Here is an 18,680-nt window from a genome sequence, read left to right on the forward strand (position 1 = left end):
ATATTTTACTTTTGGCAACTCTGTTCGATCGTCATCGTGTTGTTGTTGTTGTTGTTGTAGCAATGCTCGCCCCACCTAATAGCCGCGACCAATCACAAATTGTCATCAATATCCTCTAACGGGAGTCCAAGGAAACTTGCCGTTTCAACAGGGGTGGACCATAAGGAAAGGGGTGTTAGAGGCGTTGGTTCCACATTACAATTGAAGAGATGGTTGGTGTCATGTGGGGACACATTGCAAGCGGGGCATACATTTTGTATGTCGGGGTTGATTCTGGATAGGTAAGAGTGTAACCTGTTACAGCATCGAGAACGAAGTTGAGCAAGAGTGACACGCATTTCCCTGGGGAGTATGCGTTCCTCTTCCGCGAGTTTTGGATAATTTTCGTTAAGCACTGGATTCACCGGGCAATTCCCGGCATAAAGGTCCGACGCCTGTTTATGGAGTTCACCAAGGACCTGCTTGTGTTTTTTCACTTCATACGGCTGGGTTCTCAGGTGCCGTATTTCCTCAAAATGCTTACGGAGGTGACTCCTTAAGCCCCTAGGCGGTGCTGGTTCATCAATCAGATCTGTTGGGATGCCCAGGTTTCTGGGTATTCAACAGGAACTGTTTGGTCAGCATCTCATTTCTCTCCCTGATGGGGAGTATTCTCGCCTCATTATGCAGATGGTGTTCTGGGGACATAAGAAGACAGCCCGTGGCGATTCTGATAGCAGTATTTTGGCAGGCCTGTAGTTTCTTCCAGTGGGTGATATCGTCATCGTGTCGTGATCACTGTCGTTAAAAAACGAGCAATGATCGGCTGATGGTGGTCCGCAAACGCATTGCAAAGGAGTATTGTTAGAGTACTCCAACATGAAGAAAATGGAACACGTAATCCAACAATTTTTGCATGGCGGTTGCATTATATCAGAGTTGCCATAGTAAAATTTTATTATCAGTTATTTGTATGCCAAAAGTAAAGGCAACTCTGTTCGATCGTCATCGTGTCGTGATCACGGTCGTTAAAAAACGAGCAATGACCGGCTGATGATGGTCCACAAACGCATTGCAAAGGAGTATTGTTAGCATTGTAAATTGTAATTGTAGTAAACAATGATTGTTAGGTACTCCAACATGAAGAAAATGGAATACGTAATCCAGTAATTTGTAGGGGTGTCTCGCAGGGAATACGATTCAAAAGTATCGGTAACAAATTTTCTTGGTATCGCACTAAAAGTACCGTATTGCTAGTATTGTTTCATCCCTATGACTAACCATATAAAGTTTTCAGCATTCCGGTTTTAGCACACATTTAACTTATCAAAAATCGGTAAATCGTACCTTATTTCGCGGCCCGATAGCGAAAAATTATTTGGATTAGATTTTCACTGTTTTGATTCTTCAGAAAACAACTCACAAACCTACGAAAAGTAAAATAGATTTAGTCAGAGTACGTTTTATTAATTCGACTAGCAATGGCTATGGCACTATGTAATCCAACAATAACAACACCAACACGTCAACGCCTCTCCGAAATGAATCCCGATGGAGTTAAATACTTTATGGAAAAACTTTTGTTTCAAATATACCAACACTTTGACGACCAGGAATTAATCGACGTATCATTCAAGTTATCAAGTCCAGCTGCCTTGTAAGCCTCTGAAAATAGACTTCCCAATAAATATGCAACCAAGCAAATATATTGTTTTTACCATTCACAGAGTTACCGCACATCGCCTGATTCTATCGGCCGCAAGTCCATATTTCAGAGAACTATTTGAAAGTGATAAAGGTATTTGTCCCCTGATAGAAATCAACGACATCGACAGTGAAACTTTTGAGCGTTTAATAACCTTTTGTTACACGGGCAAAACGATCGCAACAATCGATAATGTGGACCGCATGCTTAAGACGGCTTTGCTTTTTAAACTAGAGGATGCTGTTATCAGCTGTGTTGATTTTCTAATCGACCATATAACCGATTATACATTAGAGCGGGTGTATTCTTTACAGAATGAGACTCAGTGTACTATACTAAATGAAAGAATTTTGGAATATGAAATTATGAATTTTAATACCGTAGGTTATATAGATAATGCAATATGTTGGTGATTCTTTTTAATTTAAAATTCTTATTTCCTCTTTTAGATAATCGAAAGTGCTGAATACTTAAATTTCGACGCTAGCAAACTGCAGACGATCTTAGAAAGTGATGATTTGAATGTGCCGACTGAAAAAGTGGTGTTTGATGCAGTAAAGCTGTGGTATGAACATGATGCCGCTACGCGTCAACAATACCTGCCCGATATTATTGCGTGCCTTCGACTAACGTACTTTGATACAAATTACTTATTGGAAAATATTCAGCCATTACCAGGCTGTGAATTTATCGTTCTGAAAGCATTATCTTGGGCCAACATTCCCTTAACTCGTGCAACTAATACGTTAAGGTTCACAAATCCTAGAACGAGATGGTCAAAAGAACCATTATTTTTGGCATTAAACTTATCGGTAGGTGGTGAACAAAGATATTTGGCAACTTTGTAGTAAACCCTAAAAGCTTTTGGTTGAACGTTTATTGACAAAATTCGTTTTATCGTTTCCAATCCATTTGAATGACAAAAAACACAATACCAGTTATTATATTAAATTAAAAATGAGATGCTGAATTCGAGTTTGCAAAGTAAAATGGAAGTGTCAAAACCAAATCTTTTTTTTTTGAAAAAGAGTTAAAATTATTTGAAAGAATCTCTGAGTTTCGAAGAAGTTCTGAAACTGCAACTTTCGCAAAAATAATTTTTTTTTTAAATTAATTGCTTGAGACAAACTCTTCGTAAAAAAAAATTGCGATTCATCTCATAATTGGGTTTAAATTTGGTTGAAGCTATCAATTTTATATGTTGCATGGTATAAGTCGTTTAGCACTCTAAAATTAAAATTGTTTAACTATTAATTGCGATATGGCGTTTTAAAATCAAGTTTTGACTTATTTTACCGAGTCCGTTTAAACCGAACTCTGAAATATCTCGATCTTCGACTCATTTTTGGGAAGAACGCGTTTTTCAATAATCTGTTTAGATAAAATCCACTTAGGTGTATTTTATTAAAATATACAAAAATTACAGAGTCCTGCTGGAAATTCTAAAAACATTGTCCAATACAACCAAAGTCAAGACTCTTGGCAGATGTTGATTGAACTAGAAATAGATGTACAAGATTTTCGAGCTATTATTATGGATGAAAGTTTATATTTTATTGGTGGTAAACGAAACGACGAAACACTTAACGAAGTTAGAAGCTGGAATTTGAAAACTAAAGCATTAGAGCAGTTGCCTTCAATGAATCAGCCACGATACAGGCATAGTGTAGCTGTCCTAAATGGGAATATTTATGCAATCGGTGGAGAGGATGACTTGGGACCTCTGGCTTCGTGTTACAAAATTCTGTCATCAGTAGAAATGTAAGCATCCATTTTTTAAATTATTAATATGATGAAAAAGTACAAAAAATCCGATAATTCTTTAATTCCACCGTTAAGCGTCCGTTTCGTCGTTAAAATATCAATTGCATTGTAATTTTTGTTGGATTTCCTAAAGTTGATTAGAAAATCGACTTGCAAATTGAATGAGATATTAATTAGCATAAATTGAAATTACTAAGTTTTTTGAATTTAGTATATAATTTGTTAGTGATTGTGCTATAAAATATATCTGACGTATTCATACCATAGTATTAAGTAAGTCGGTCCCATATCGAGTCAAAGATTTGTTAAACCAAACGGAAACCGCATTACTTTTACTTTTTCAATCTGTTGACTTTTTAGCCTTTTAAGATTACACTAGAAGACCCGGCAGACGTTGTCCTGCCCTAAATTTGGCCAATCTGCATACATTTAAATAAGCTTTTTCCGTCTGACTCTGTCCTCTCCCCTCTTCACTTTTTCCTTATCCTTTTATTCACTCCTTCCTCCGTCTTTTTCGCTTTATCTATCTCAATCTTCGTCTCATTCTATCTCTTTCTCAATTTCCTTCTCTCTTTTCTCTTCTCTCAATTTATTCTCATTCTTCTGCATCCCTTGTTGTCTGTCCAAGAAAGTGGCATGTATTTTATTCCAGTCCCAGTCCTAGTTCTAATCCCAGTCCCAGTCCGTCTCTGGATAACATATTACTCTGTACTAAAGCACTCATCAACAGCTTTCATTTGATATCCATATTGAATAAACACTGCCTAGGCATTCACTGGCCCACGTTTTGGCCTATAGCTCGAGACCCTAGTCACCCAGGGGTATGAAAATTACCCTCTACTGAAGCACTCATCAACAGCTTTCATTTGATATCAATTATCTATACACACATTCTAGGGGTACCCAGGTCCACGTTTTGGTCCATATCTCGAGACCCTAGTAACCCAGGGGTATGAAAATTACCCTGTAATAAAGCACTCATCAACAGCTTTCATTTGATATCCCCATTCTATAAACACATTATAGGGGTACCCGGGTCCACGTTTTGGCCTATATCTCGAGACCCTAGTCACCCAGGGGTATGACAATTACCCTCTACTAAAGCACTCATCAACAGCTTTCATTTCATATCAATATTCTATAAACACATTCTAGGGGTACCCGGGTCCACTTTTTGGCCTATATCTCGAGACCCGAGTCACCCAGGGGTATGAAAATTACCCTCTACTAAAGCACTCATCAACAGCTTTCTTTTGATATCCATATCCTATAAACACACTCTAGGAGTACCCGGGTCCACGTTTTGGCCTATATCTCGAGACCCTAGTCCCCAGGGGTATGAAAATTACCCGCTACTAAAGCACTCATCAACAGCTTTCATTTGATATCCATATTCTATAAACACACTCTAGGGGTACCCGGGTCCACGTTTTGGCCAATATCTCGAGACCCTAGTCACCCAGTCACCTATCCTATATTTCAAGTTAGATCAAACTACACACGGGGTGCAAAACAAATTCAAAATCGGTTCAGTAGTTTAGGAGTCCATTGGCCTCAATTGTGTGACACGTGTTTTTTATATATTAAGATAAGTAATAAATTACACTCATCAATTTTTACACGTTTAGGTATTCGGCTTCCAATGGGTGGAAATTTATAAGTAATATGACAGTACCACGCTCCGGAGCATCTGCAGTAACTCTTAACGGAAAAATTTATGTAATGGGCGGTAGAGCTGGATTCATAAACCCCTTGAAATCCGTTGAACGTTACGATCCTACAACGAATTGCTGGACTAAATGTGCAGACATGATTGAATCGCATAATTATCCTTGTGTAAGTACTAAAATGAGTTGAAACACGTTAAAGGTCAGTTAAACTTACATAACTTAAGTCACACATTAGAAATGTCGCAGCACACATTGGAAGCCACATATATTTAAATTCTAAATTGATTCAGCTTCCCAGTCAACCCGATCACCTTGTTTTTGCGTTTTATCAAATATGTCGAAATCTCAATGACTCGATCCGGATTAGTTTTTGAAAGTTGGTAGCACGATGCGAACAAGTTTTTTTATATGCCCGCTTAATTTGTACACCCAGTTGTAGCTACTCACAGGGTATTAAAACTTTGATCAGTTGACGTTGCGTTGCATTGAAATAAGGTAATCAAAATAGACATAAGGGCCGTTCCATTGGTTTATCGAGCTCTGGCTCTGGCTCAAATCTCATTGGAACGATCTGGACAAGGCGAATTCATTACAGGTGGTGTTATCCCATCAGCTGATTGCTTCTTCTTGATAATTTTCCATACAACGCCTTGTACTGCAACATGTCAGTTAATCGAAATCAATGAAAATTTTCTTTTGACTTGACATTCTTCTGTACGGCGAATTGGTTGAATTCGCTTTGCCACCACCTAGTATGGATTCGCCTTGGATCTGGATCAACTTTATGAGAACTGGCAGCACTAATATAAAACATCTGTTTTATTGAAAATAACAAGAAACGTACACAAAATTTTAAGATACTGATAGAATTATTAACATTTAAATAGTTTCGCACGTAAGCAAACTATTTATTTTCCTTACATCATCTTCAAATTGTTTACTCTTTCAGTGTTTTTGCTTTTAAATATGGCGAATTCTTTTATGTATACACATATTTAGTTCAGTGCTACAATGGCTCAACTATATGGTTGGCTCATATCACCAGCTGATTTGATTTTTTTTTATTTCACTGTAGTAGGGATTGTCAGAAGGAGATGGCAAACTTAAAATGAAACCAACGAATTTACAACATTTTCTTACCACATAAAAATGCTGCTAAGTTTTATGTTTTCATTCCGTTCCATTCGGCTAACAGCAACACTCTGATTTTGGAAATTTGAACAAATGTATGTTGTTGCTGTAGAGATGAACCAACCATATAGTTGAGCCATGAGTGCTACCAACTCAAAAGTGGTTAGCTGTCAAAAAATCTACTACAGAAAACGAAACGAACAGAACTGCTATACGGATCAGAAGTTGAACCAGATAAATATCAGGATCACAACGTTGTTGTTGCATTTGCATGTTTAATTTCTATCCGTATCTCGCTCAAGTCTCAATGGAACGCAACATAGACTTCTTTATATTAAAATTTAAAGTTTTTAAAACTGTTCGATTATTCAAATATTCGACATTAACTACTCGCATAGTTGGTTTGTTTCGATTATTCCCAAATTAACGCTTATTCGAATACCTCACCAAAATCGAATATTCGATTTTATCTAGTCATTTGTCACAAAAAAAAAAAAAAAAAAATTTGTATTTTGAGAAAGTTAGGTCAAAAAATAGAAGTTGGGTTAAGAGGTGAAAGCATAAACAAACATAGAGTCCAAAACCCTCCGGATATGCGCCTTAGTGATACCCACATTACCCCGGGAGAACCCCCACGTCATGACGAAATTACAACAAATTGACCCCGAAATGACCACGCAAGAACAACCAAATGTTCTAGAAATAGCCACAAAACTATTCCGAAATATAACCCCAAACCATCCTCATGTGGATCCGAAATGACCTCAAAATAATCCCTAAAACCAATCCGAATCAAATAATACTTATGTTATAACGAAATGGCCCGAAATTGACCCCGGAAGAATAGCGAAACTGTCCTCAAATGATCTAAAAAAACCTCGAAATAGTCCTCATGTGGCCCCGAAATAGTCCCTACAACCAACCCAATGTGACTCCGAATGGTTCCTTAAACCATCCGGAAATGAAAAAAAAGTACTAAAATACTATTATTCACCCTTATCGCGAGTTTTATTTTCACCCGAAAATATTCACAGTTTTTGTTCACCCTATCGCAGAGGGTGGCGGAACAATTTTTCGTATTCGAAAAAGATTTCACCTTATCGGCAACTCTTTGTTCGGGTGAAATGAACAGCGGGGAAACCCAAATTTGTTCACTTATATTTTACAGGCGAACGAGAGGAAAACAAAATGTAAATAATTTTTTGTTTTGAAATTTGGTACTCTTTTATTGTTAGAAATAAATCAATGAATAAAGCACAATCGGAAGCTGAGTGGAAAAAGTGAAATTCCTGTATTGCTAAGTGTAGACAAAAATGCCCACAAAGAAAACTAACCAAATAAAAAGTTATTGATCAATTTATTCAATTTGATTTCCGTGTGCGTGTTAAAGAAATTTGATGTTCTCTTCTATGAAATTTTTCCGCGAATGGACATTTCGTTTCATAGAATGTTCGTTTCAGTTGATACATATGTATAATTTGAATTTCATTTATGTGTTGGTACATGTATTGTAAGTATATAAAGATTAATTGCAAGTATTGGAAGTTGACATATAAATTGGGAGGATTTGAACATACATTTTATTATTTGATCAAATAGAAAATTCGAATAAGAATACTCAAATTTGTGCAGGGTTGTATTTCATTTTTACATTTGGGGATTAATAGTATTGCGACAACATTCCACCTCCAGGTGAATCATTATGGAGATTCACAAACGTTTAAAGCGGCTAGCTTGCTGGCTGGTCTTCGTAACTCACCGTGACTAGTTTTGACTACTGCAGATCGCACTTGTCCATCTTTTGCTGTTATTACTTCTTTGATTCGCCCTTTTATCCATTGACTACGAGGTAGACTAGCGTCGCATATTATTACTAAATCGCCACACTTAAATGGCTCGACTGGTTCCTTCCATTTGGAACGACACAATAATGTTGGCAAATATTCGCAGGTCCATCTTTTCCAAAGGCGGTCTTTTAGTGCTTGCGCTATTCGATATTGTTTTCTCAAACAAACGTTTTCTTCGTCATTAGTCGGCGTTTGGGTTGAATTTAGGCAACCAAATAAAAAGTGGTTTGGTGTTATGGGCTCTTCATCCGTGGGTGAAATTGGGACGTCTGTGAGTGGTCGACTGTTAATTATGTTTTCGGCCTCAATCAATGTGCTTCTAAAGGTTTCGAGACGTGGAGCTTCCTCTTTTAAGACTCTCTGCAAAAGCCGTTTCACACACTGGACCAATCTTTCCCAGCACCCTCCAGCGGACGGATGTGCAGGACAATTAAAAATCCATTCGATGCCACGTTTTGCACATTCTTTCTCAATCTGGGTAAAGTCCCATAAACGTTCTTCATCTTTTAACATTTTCTGCGCACCAATAAAGTTTGTCCCATTGTCGCTACGTAGTCGAATTGGTATACCTCGGCGGTTGACGAAATTTCGTAGGCAAATTAAAAACGCATCTGTTGATAAGTCTTCTGCCACCTCCAGATGAACGGCTCTGACTGTTAAACACGTGAAAAGTGCGACCCAACGTTTTTCACGACGACGACCAATTGTTATTTGAAATGGACCACAATAGTCGACACCTACGTAGCTAAACGGACGGACGAAAGGCGTCAAACGATCAGCTGGCAGCTGACCCATCATTGGCGTGTTTGGCTTGGCGACATTGGCTTGGCATATAAGGTACGATCGCTTGACGGAACTCAATACTGAACGAACATGTGGTACCCAGAACTTTTGGCGAACTTCATTTATCGTAAGACTTTCATTTTGATGGTGAAATTTCTCATGCAAATATGTGACGACTAAACGTGTAAAATAGTGATGTTGTGGCAAAATGATGGGGCGACGTGCTGAAACAGGAAGGCAGTATGCTGCGTCGATTCTACCATTAACCTTTAGAAGACCATCATCATCGACGAAAGGCGTTAATGCATATATGTGACTGGACTTAGATACGTTTTGTTTTGAGCGTAGTTCGGCGAATTCGCTGGCGAAGCATTCCTCCTGTACGCGGCGACACAGTGTTTTTTCTGCTTCTGCTATTTCTGAGGCTTTGAGTTCTCCGATACGTCGGCACCGGTGTCTGCCGTTGGAAATGAAGCGTTGTACCCAGCTCATGACTCTGAGAACCTTCAAATAAGAAGAAAATTTTTTAAAATTAATTATATACTCATCCTTTGGCGATGTCAGGACTAGGCAGGTCCTCTTCTCCTCTGCGGCACAATCATTTGGTACGAAATCTGCTAGTTCTTGTGGCCATTCTTCTTCTTCCAATTGTAGAAACGCTGGACCCTTTAGCCATCTGTGATTTGGATCAAACTGTGGTACTAGTTTACCTCGAGTAGCATCATCTGCTACATTAAGCGCTGTTGACAACCACCTCCATTGAGACGACATAGTGGTGGACAAAATCTCTGCGATTCTGCTGGCGACGAACTGTTTATACTCTCTAGTGGTGGACTTAATCCAGAGTAAAACAGTTTTGGAATCACTCCAGAAAACAACACGATCAATGTTTACGTCATGGCATTCAATTATGGATTTATGCAAACGGCCTCCAAGAACTGCCGCCTGTAATTCCAAACGAGGGACTGTCATACCCTTTACAGGAGCGCATCTTGACTCAGCTGCGACGAAGACGACATCCACATTGCTACCTGTTTTTATTCGCCAATATGCTACAGCTGCGTAGGCGCTGAAACTCGCGTCGACAAACACATGCAGTTGAATCTCATTGGCTGACATTAATCTTTCAGAATAGCAGCGTGGGACAGAGAAACTCGATACCTTTTGGAAAAACTCCCACCATGACGTCCATTTAATGTTAAGTTGTTGTGGCAGTGGCTCATCCCATTCGATTTGATATCTCCAGAGTGACTGTTGCAAAAGTTTGATGTATATTGTTATATTTGCGAGAAATCCAAACGGATCGTAAATGGCCATAACAATACCGAGAAGTTCTCTTTTCGTATGCGGTCGTTTGCAATTTAGTACATCACGTGAAATTTTGTGAAATTTAACATGGAATTCGAAGGTGTCGTTAAGGGTATTCCAAAACATGCCCAAAACTTTATCGGCAGCTGATTTATGTTCCATATCAACATATGTTACGGATGTGTCACCTTCTCTCCCCAGTTTGATTTGTAAAGATTTGTCATTTGACACGAAGTTCCGCAATTTGAAACCTGCTGCTGAGTTGATATATATAACTTCTCTTACGACTTCCTCAGCTTCGACTGAGTTCGCAAAACTGACTACCAAATCGTCGACATACATATTATTAACAACGACGGTGGCTCCTCGTGGCATAACAGACTCATATTTCATGGCGTTAAAATTTTTAATATATTCTGCACAGCATGGCGAGCACACGGCTCCGAAAATCATGGATTGCATTACGTATACTCGAACGGGCTCTGACGAATCCCCATCACGCCACAAAAATCGCTGTGAGTTCTGATCGACATCCCTTATGGCTACTTGGGAAAACATCTCTTGTATATCGGCCGCTACTGCTACAGAGCCTTGACGGAATTTGTATATTACGGCGATAAGTGACTGTGCATGTTCCGGCCCTTTGAGCAAAGCCGAATTAAGTGAAACATTGGATGTGGCAGCGGCTGCGTCAAACACAATTCGAAGCTTGTTGGGCTTATGTGGATTTACTACCCCAAAATGTGGCAAATACCATGTGGTTGGACTTGTTTGTGCAACCTCATCTCGCGACAATAACCTAGCATACCCTTTTTGAACATACTTCTCAATTTCGCTTCTATATCTTGTGTTGAAATTACTATCTTTTGACATACGCGACTCTAGGTTTCTCAAGCGCTGATATGCCATGTCAAAACTAAATGGAAGTGTTGTGTGATCACTGCGCCACAACAATCCAACTTCGTATTTTTGATCCAACTCTTTCGTTGTTTCTTCTAAAATCACTCTGGCACGTCGATTGTCATCGGACTCCAATATAATGTTAGTGCTACGTACACCAAAACTATCAACTGAGTAGTACTCACTCACCAGTTTATGCAACTCTTGTAATGACTGTTTCTTGTGGACATGCAACACGCGTGGATGCATTTCTCTTGGCTTTGCTTGAGTGGTCCATATACTACCCACCCCAACTGAGTTGCTATTGCGATAGGCTTGTTTGGTCCTGCATCGACCGTTTTATTGGAAATACCCAAATAACTATTGTCGAGACCCAGTAAAACTACAGGTTTGGCATTATAATAGCTTGTTACGGGCAACGACTGAAGGTGAGCAAACTTTTCTTTTTCAAACGACTGGATTGGTAAATTAAGCGACCTTACCGTGTGAACATTTTTAATATTATATTCGGCATAACTACCCTTAATTGTGACTGAAACCTTTCTAGAATTTTCTTTAACCTGACTCTCACCATACCATTGCAAAGTCAGAGGTATGGTTTGACCACGTAGACCTAATGTGTTAGCGACGTTCTCTTCTAAAAGAGTGATAGATGAACCCTCATCAAACATTGCATATACAGATATACTTCCGTTTGGCCCAGACAATGTTATTGGCAATATCTTAAAAAGCGTTGATTGTTTATCATCATGACAATTTAATACACGTTGCACTTCTTCAGGGGTTGGAGCTAATTGAGATGCATCCAAATGCAACAACTTATGATGCATCCGTTTACAACCATTATATGAACATTCTTTACGTTGGCGACAATTACCCAGACTATGCCCTTTACGAAGACACCCAAAGCATAATCTGTTGTTTTTGACAAAACTCCATTTTGTTGGTATATCACCCGATAGAAACTGACGACAATCTTCTAGTTTGTGTGACTGTCCACACTTTATGCATGTACCTTTCGTTTCAGACTGTACCTCGTTATTATACAGGACTCTGCGTGTAGAATTTGTAGCAGATCCATTGTGACGTGTTACTGTGCGTGACTGCGCAGTCGACGTTGACTGCGATACGTTGGCTTGAATAGTCCGAAGCGAGACATCTGACACTCCTGGCAATAAAGAAACGACTTTAGCTATTTCACTTAACCACTCACCAAAGTTTTCCACTGTTGGAAAAGGTACAATAGTTGCTGCTCTTTGGCTCCATTCATACTGCTTGGATGGCGGTAACTTCCCAACTAAACATTCGAGTAGCGTAGGGTTCATTAAATGATGTGAACACCTAGCTGATTTAAAAAACGCAATAATATTTCTGACGCGATTCGAGAAATCCAATATTTGATCTAAGTGATTCTCGTTTATAGGCTGAAATCGTTGTACTTTTTGCAGTTGTGCTTTAATTAGTAATTCCGGACGACCGAAGTTGAATTCCAACTCCTGAATGACCCGTGGAACATCTTCGGGGTAGATAAGCAACGACGTGACGGCTCTCTTAGCAGCACCTTGCAGCGCTTTGTGAAGGCGCATTAGGTTCTGCCTGTTGCTATAATGGAATTCATTTGTTGTATCATTATAATTGGCCAAAAACAAAGGCCAATCTTCTGGATTGCCATCGAAATTTGGCAATGGAAATAGCTTGACGGCAGAATTATCCATGAAAGTTAAGGCGGCGCTGTTCATGGTAGGCGTTTGCGTTGGCGTTAGCGGCATATGTGTTGATGATGGTGTCGGCTGAATTCTTTCTTGTTGTTGTATTGACGGCTGATTTTGCGATAATAAATGCGCATGACTTGACGTTGACATTTGCGATTGATTTTGCGCTGACTGCGCTTGCATAGACGCTGGCATTTGTGACTGATTTTGCGCTGACTGCGCTTGCATATACGCTGGCATTTGTGACTGATTTTGCGCTGACTGCGCTTGCATATACGCTGGCATTTGTGACTGATTTTGCGCTGACTGCGCTTGTATATACGCTGGCATTTGTGACTGATTTTGCGCTGACTGCGCTTGCATATACGCTGGCATTTGTGACTGATTTTGGGCTGACTGCGCTTGCATATACGCTGGCATTTGTGACTGATTTTGCGCTGACTGCGCTTGCATATACGCTGGCATTTGTGACTGATTTTGCGCTGACTGCGCTTGCATATATGCTGGCATTTGTGATTGATTTTGCGCTGACTGCGCTTGCATATACGTTGACGTTTGCGTTGGCGACTTCATGGTTTCGGGAGTTGCAGCGTTGACAAAGCTGACTCCGATTTCTTGCCTGTTACCAATTGCATCACTTCGCAGCGCTTCTACACATGCTTGCAATGACGCAATGCCAGAAACCAACAATGCGATTTGGTCACTGGCAATGGCAACGACTGAAGCACCCGCTAAATTCTCCGCACCTCCTGACTGGTCAGCTTGCTGTTCTTCCATCTCGCTTGATGAATCGTACTGCGACTTGTCACTCAATGACTCCTGGCTTTTTGTAATTTTCCTTTTTTGTAATCTCGTAAACATTTAAACTTTAGTACGCGATATAGAGAACAAATTTCTTTAAACAAATGTAGACAAAAATGCCCACAAAGAAAACTAACCAAATAAAAAGTTATTGATCAATTTATTCAATTTGATTTCCGTGTGCGTGTTAAAGAAATTTGATGTTCTCTTCTATGAAATTTTTCCGCGAATGGACATTTCGTTTCATAGAATGTTCGTTTCAGTTGATACATATGTATAATTTGAATTTCATTTATGTGTTGGTACATGTATTGTAAGTATATAAAGATTAATTGCAAGTATTGGAAGTTGACATATAAATTGAGAGGATTTGAACATACATTTTATTATTTGATCAAATAGAAAATTCGAATAAGAATACTCAAATTTGTGCAGGGTTGTATTTCATTTTTACATTTGGGGATTAATAGTATTGCGACAACACTAAGTATGTAAATTCTATTTTCTATGACAACGTATCAGTCAGCCAAGTTATCCATTGTGCAGAAAGCAACGGTTCCAAAATGTTGAGCACCTCTGAAAGAACCTCACTGAAACAAGATTGGCTAAGACCCACCTCATGGTCCTTTCCAACGCCTTTTTGGTGTCTTCCCTCTGCGATAAAATGAACACATGCGCTCAACTTTACAATTGGTGGAACTCCAAATTTTTGCTTCAATGGTGGCAAGGAGTTGGTAAGAATATCTAACAAATATTTGAATGGCGGCTTGTTTAGCCTGTAACATTGCCGAAAACTAGTTGAAAAGAAGTTAATTTGTTATTCAAAAGTGCTGAAAATATTAATTTTTAACTTACAGAGAATCACTTAGCTCCAAAGAGTTAGAACTGTCTCTTAATTGCCTCCGGATTAATAAATTCACATTTATATTCTCCTCGCGCTCAATCAATACCAACCTAAGTGCGATACTAAACATTTTTTTATAAATTTTTTATCTCTATTTTTGCGATATTTTAATGAAATATATGCTTGTTTACAAAATTTACACAATTGCAAATAAATTATTTGTTTATCGCAATAGAGCATCAGCTGTTTCGAAGTGAACTTTTGTTCGCCCGAAATTGCCGATAGGCGAAAAAAGTTCACCCAAACAAAAAAAGTGAAGGCGAACACTTTTCCGCGTGAACTTCGCGATAAGGGTGATTACTATTAAATTTTTATGCATATACTTATGTATATGAATTTCAACAATCGAATAATCTTTCAACAGCGATTATTCGAATAATCGTTAAAAAGCAAATAATCGAATAATCGACGATAAACGATTACTGCGGCCGCCGTGGTGTGGAAGCGTACTTTTCCGTTTTTCTGCCATTAATAGCTTCTCAGTAGAAAACTTTTCTGCCTTGCAGATGCCGTTCCTAGTTGGCATAAAGCATGCAGAACCTCTCCCGCCGATTTGTAGGAAAAATTAAAAGGGGAACGACACAAATTGGAAGAGAAGCTCGGCCCAAAATGTCTTCGTAGGTTATGGCGCCTTACATTTTTTTATACGATTATTTAATTTTAACTATTCGAATTCTTAAAATCGGTTATTAAAGCATTCGAATATTCGATTAAACGAATATCACAAGTTCTATCAAAACGAACTTCAAAATTGACATATTTCAAATCAAAATATTCCTATAGGCGGCCTCCGTGGTGTGGTGGAAGCGATCTCGACCCACCATGGGTTCAAGTCCTGGACAAGTCAACAAAAATTTAGAAAAAAGTTTGTCTAAGCTGTGTCGGCGCTTGGCAATGGTTTGATAAACACTCCGAGCGTATTTCTACCATTGAAAGCTTCTCGGTGAAACTTCATTTGCCTTACAGATGCCATTCAGAGTCGGCATAAAACATGTAGGTCCTGTCCCGCCAATTTGTAGGAAAAATTAAAAAGAAGTACGACTCAAATTGAAAGAGGTAAGGAAGATACGTCCTTGGAGGTAAATAGCTTCAACTATTTATTTGATTTTTATTCACATTGGTATTAAAAATGAACGAAATCGATTATAACCACGCCCACTTTTTCGGTATCGAAATTTTATTAAAATTATATAACTCATTGACAAATACTGATAAAGTACAGAAACTTAGCGAGTGAGTTGATTTTATAATGCAAAACTCAAAATTACATAGCAAAATTTTGGAAAACGATTGGTAAATATTGGCATTCGGTTTTTTACTTTTTCTAAACAAAATGCTTATTTTATATATTTTTATAGTGTAATGGAGTGCTTTAAAAAATTAATGGTTCAGCAAACCTTTCGACCACATTCAGAATCATCTAAATAATCAATTTATACATACATACATACGTATTACATTACAGGCAGCTGTGCACAATGGACAAATATTTGTTGTTGGTGGCTGGGATTTAAAATATTTTACAACGGTGGAACGTTACAATCCTCAGAATGATGAGTGGACTCTGGTTTGTTGAAATACTTATTGTTTCTAAAAACCTTAACTCAAGTTATTATTTTTGAAGATTTCCCCGTTGAGCATTGTCTGTGGAGGGGTGGGTTGCATTTCAATCCAAAATCAATTTTGGGCTGTTTGTGGATCTGCCATTGGATATAAGAATTCTGTTTCAGTTTACGATGAACAAAATGATAAATGGATGGATAAGGCACCAATACCTTTGGCTGGCAATTACTATTGTTTTACTGTACCGCATGATTTACTTAACCTTAAAGCGATCGAGCAGCCTTTGAGAATCAAAGCAGTCCCGGGTACTATATTTGGCGGTTCTGGGGAAGTGCGTTTCAGTTTCAAATTTGTATTTGTTTTTGTATTTGTATTTGTATCTGTATCTTATTTAATTTTTCTTTTAATTTTATTTAATTATCCCAGTACACCAGTTCCAAAGAGTTCTTATTTGTCAAGAGCCGACACTCGATACTTTGGCAAATTACTTGATGTTATAGGTATATATTTATAAAAATGCCTTCTATACATTTTTATGGCGCATTTGTGTTTATTTTAATGATTGCGTTAAATTAAATATTTAATTCTCTTTCCGAAAATCGCAATTATGCAGAGACACTTCACCGCATAAATATATAGGATGCAGTTTAAGAAAACTAACCAAAACTTCCTTGAGAAAACATTCGGCATGAATTGGTTGCTTTGTTGTTGCAAAGTATCGAGTGACTGCCTTAACAAATAAAAACTTTGACAATTTGACAAAATTATTTTAAAGTGCTAGTCAAAACAGAAAAAAAAAAAAAAATAAATAAAAAATTTATATTTAAAAATATGACAATGAATTAACTAATTAATTAACAACGGGTAATAGATAACTGATAAGGCATTTTCATTCAAATATATTTTAATGGAGCTTATCCTAGGGATGAAGAACAGAAATTAAGGTTAAAGGAGAACTTGCAGTAGTAGTACGGTAATAAGTTTAATCCTTAGAGAAGGTTCAAGGTGGTGAGAAAAGCAGGATAAGAAATCAGTAAAGTACATAAGTTATGGAAGGAAATGTGAGTCAGTTATAAAAACCTAACTTATTTGCCGTATTCTAGTTGGAAGGGAGTTCCAAAGACGGATCGAAGTGACGGATCATTCCGTACTCTTTTCCTACCGTAGTAAAGATATGGTCTTTCCATGTCAATGTTTTGTTAAAAACTATACCAAGATTTCTTGCGTCAACATATTCTATAACAGAGTTTTCGAACATAATATTATCTAATGCATTTGTAGCTAGCGGTTTTCTACGAATGACGATACATTTCGACTTTCGAGGATTTAGACATAGGCCGTTCATAGTAGCCCATGCACCATTTAGCCCAGATCGTGACTGCAGCTACTTATACACAAACTGGTACAATCGACAGGACAGCACGTATACAATTGAACATCGTCAGCGTAGATGTGGACGTCGCAATACTTGAGAACACTAGGCATGTCATTAATGTACAATACAAATAACAAAGGACCCGAGATTGAACCTTGGGGACCACCTCGCAAAACGTCTAACAAGTTTGACTTTCTACTATCTATACATACCGCCTGGGTGCTGCCGTCTAGATAAGAACTGATTAGATTGGTTGCGTGACTCAAGAAATTAAACATGATTTTTAGCTTCTCACATAGTAGGGTATGGTCGACAGAGTCGAAGGCTTTGGAGTTGTTGTTGTTGTTGTAGCGGTGCTTCGCCCCATCCAATAGGTCCGACCGATCACAAATTTCATCAATATCCTCTAACGGGAGTCCAAGGAAACTTACTGTTTCAACAGAGGTGGACCATAATGAGAGGGGTGTTACAGCAGTTGGTTCCACATTACAATTAAATAGATGGTTGGTGTCATGTGGGGACATATTGCAAGCAGGGAATACATTTTGTATGTCCGGGTTGATTCTGGATAGGTAAGAGTTTAACCTGTTACAGTATCCCGATCAAAGTTGAGCTAGAGTGACTCGCGTTTCCCTGGGAAGTGTGCGTTCCTCTTCCGCAAGTTTTGGGTACTGTTCTTTGAGTACTGGATTCACCGGGCAATTCCTGTCATAAAGGTCTGACGCCTGTTATTAGTGTTCACTGAGGACCTGCTTGTGTTTTCTGGCTTCATACGGCTGAGTTCTCAGGTGCCGTGTTTCCTCATAATGCTTCGGAGATGACTCCTTAATCCCCTAGGCGGTGTTGGCTCATCAATCAGATACCTGTTGGGATGCCCAGGTTTCTGGGTATTCAACAGGAACTGTTTGGTCAGCATCTCATTTCTCTCCCTGATGGGTAGTATTCTCGCCTCATTATGCAGATGGTGTTCTGGGACATAAGAAGACAGCCCGTGGCGATTCTGAGAGCAGTATTTTGGCAGGCCTGTAGTTTCTTCCAGTGGGTGATTTTTAGGCTTGGCGACCATATGGGGGACGCGTAGCACCTAATCGGCTGGCTAATTGTTTTGTATGTAGTCATGAGCGTTTCTTTATCTTTTCCCCAAGTACTGCCAGCGAGGGATTTGAGGATTTTGTTACGGCTCTGGATGTTCGGTACAATTGCGGCTGCGTGATCACCAAAATCTAGATCCTGATTAA

The 18,680-nt window shown here is 38.7% G+C and overlaps 2 protein-coding genes across 7 annotated transcripts in view; one reads left to right on the top strand and one right to left on the bottom strand.

Moving 5' to 3' along the window:
* LOC137249084 (kelch-like protein 4) overlaps positions 1–18,680 on the bottom strand; it is an 84,866-nt gene that overhangs the window by 12,366 nt on the left and 53,820 nt on the right. The gene's annotated exons all lie outside the window — the stretch shown is intronic.
* LOC137249078 (kelch-like protein 5) overlaps positions 1–18,680 on the top strand; it is a 49,593-nt gene that overhangs the window by 7,118 nt on the left and 23,795 nt on the right. For 2 of the 4 annotated variants that reach the window (XR_010952247.1, XM_067780237.1), the window contains exons 1-5: positions 1,243–1,636; positions 1,707–2,064; positions 2,134–2,496; positions 3,111–3,445; positions 5,077–5,284. Coding sequence is in view for 3 of the 4 variants with exons in the window: in XM_067780237.1 (XP_067636338.1) it covers positions 1,461–1,636; positions 1,707–2,064; positions 2,134–2,496; positions 3,111–3,445; positions 5,077–5,284 (1,440 nt within the window). In the remaining variant the exon portion in view is untranslated. Of the gene's footprint in view, positions 1–1,242; positions 1,637–1,706; positions 2,065–2,133; positions 2,497–3,110; positions 3,446–5,076; positions 5,285–5,353; positions 5,622–15,969; positions 16,072–16,128; positions 16,900–18,680 lie in introns of those variants that run through there. The other 2 variants (XM_067780236.1, XM_067780238.1) reach the window with 2 other exon arrangements.

Source organism: Eurosta solidaginis, chromosome 4 (genome assembly GCF_040869045.1).
Source record: "Eurosta solidaginis isolate ZX-2024a chromosome 4, ASM4086904v1, whole genome shotgun sequence".
Classification (NCBI taxonomy): Eukaryota; Metazoa; Arthropoda; class Insecta; order Diptera; family Tephritidae; genus Eurosta; species Eurosta solidaginis.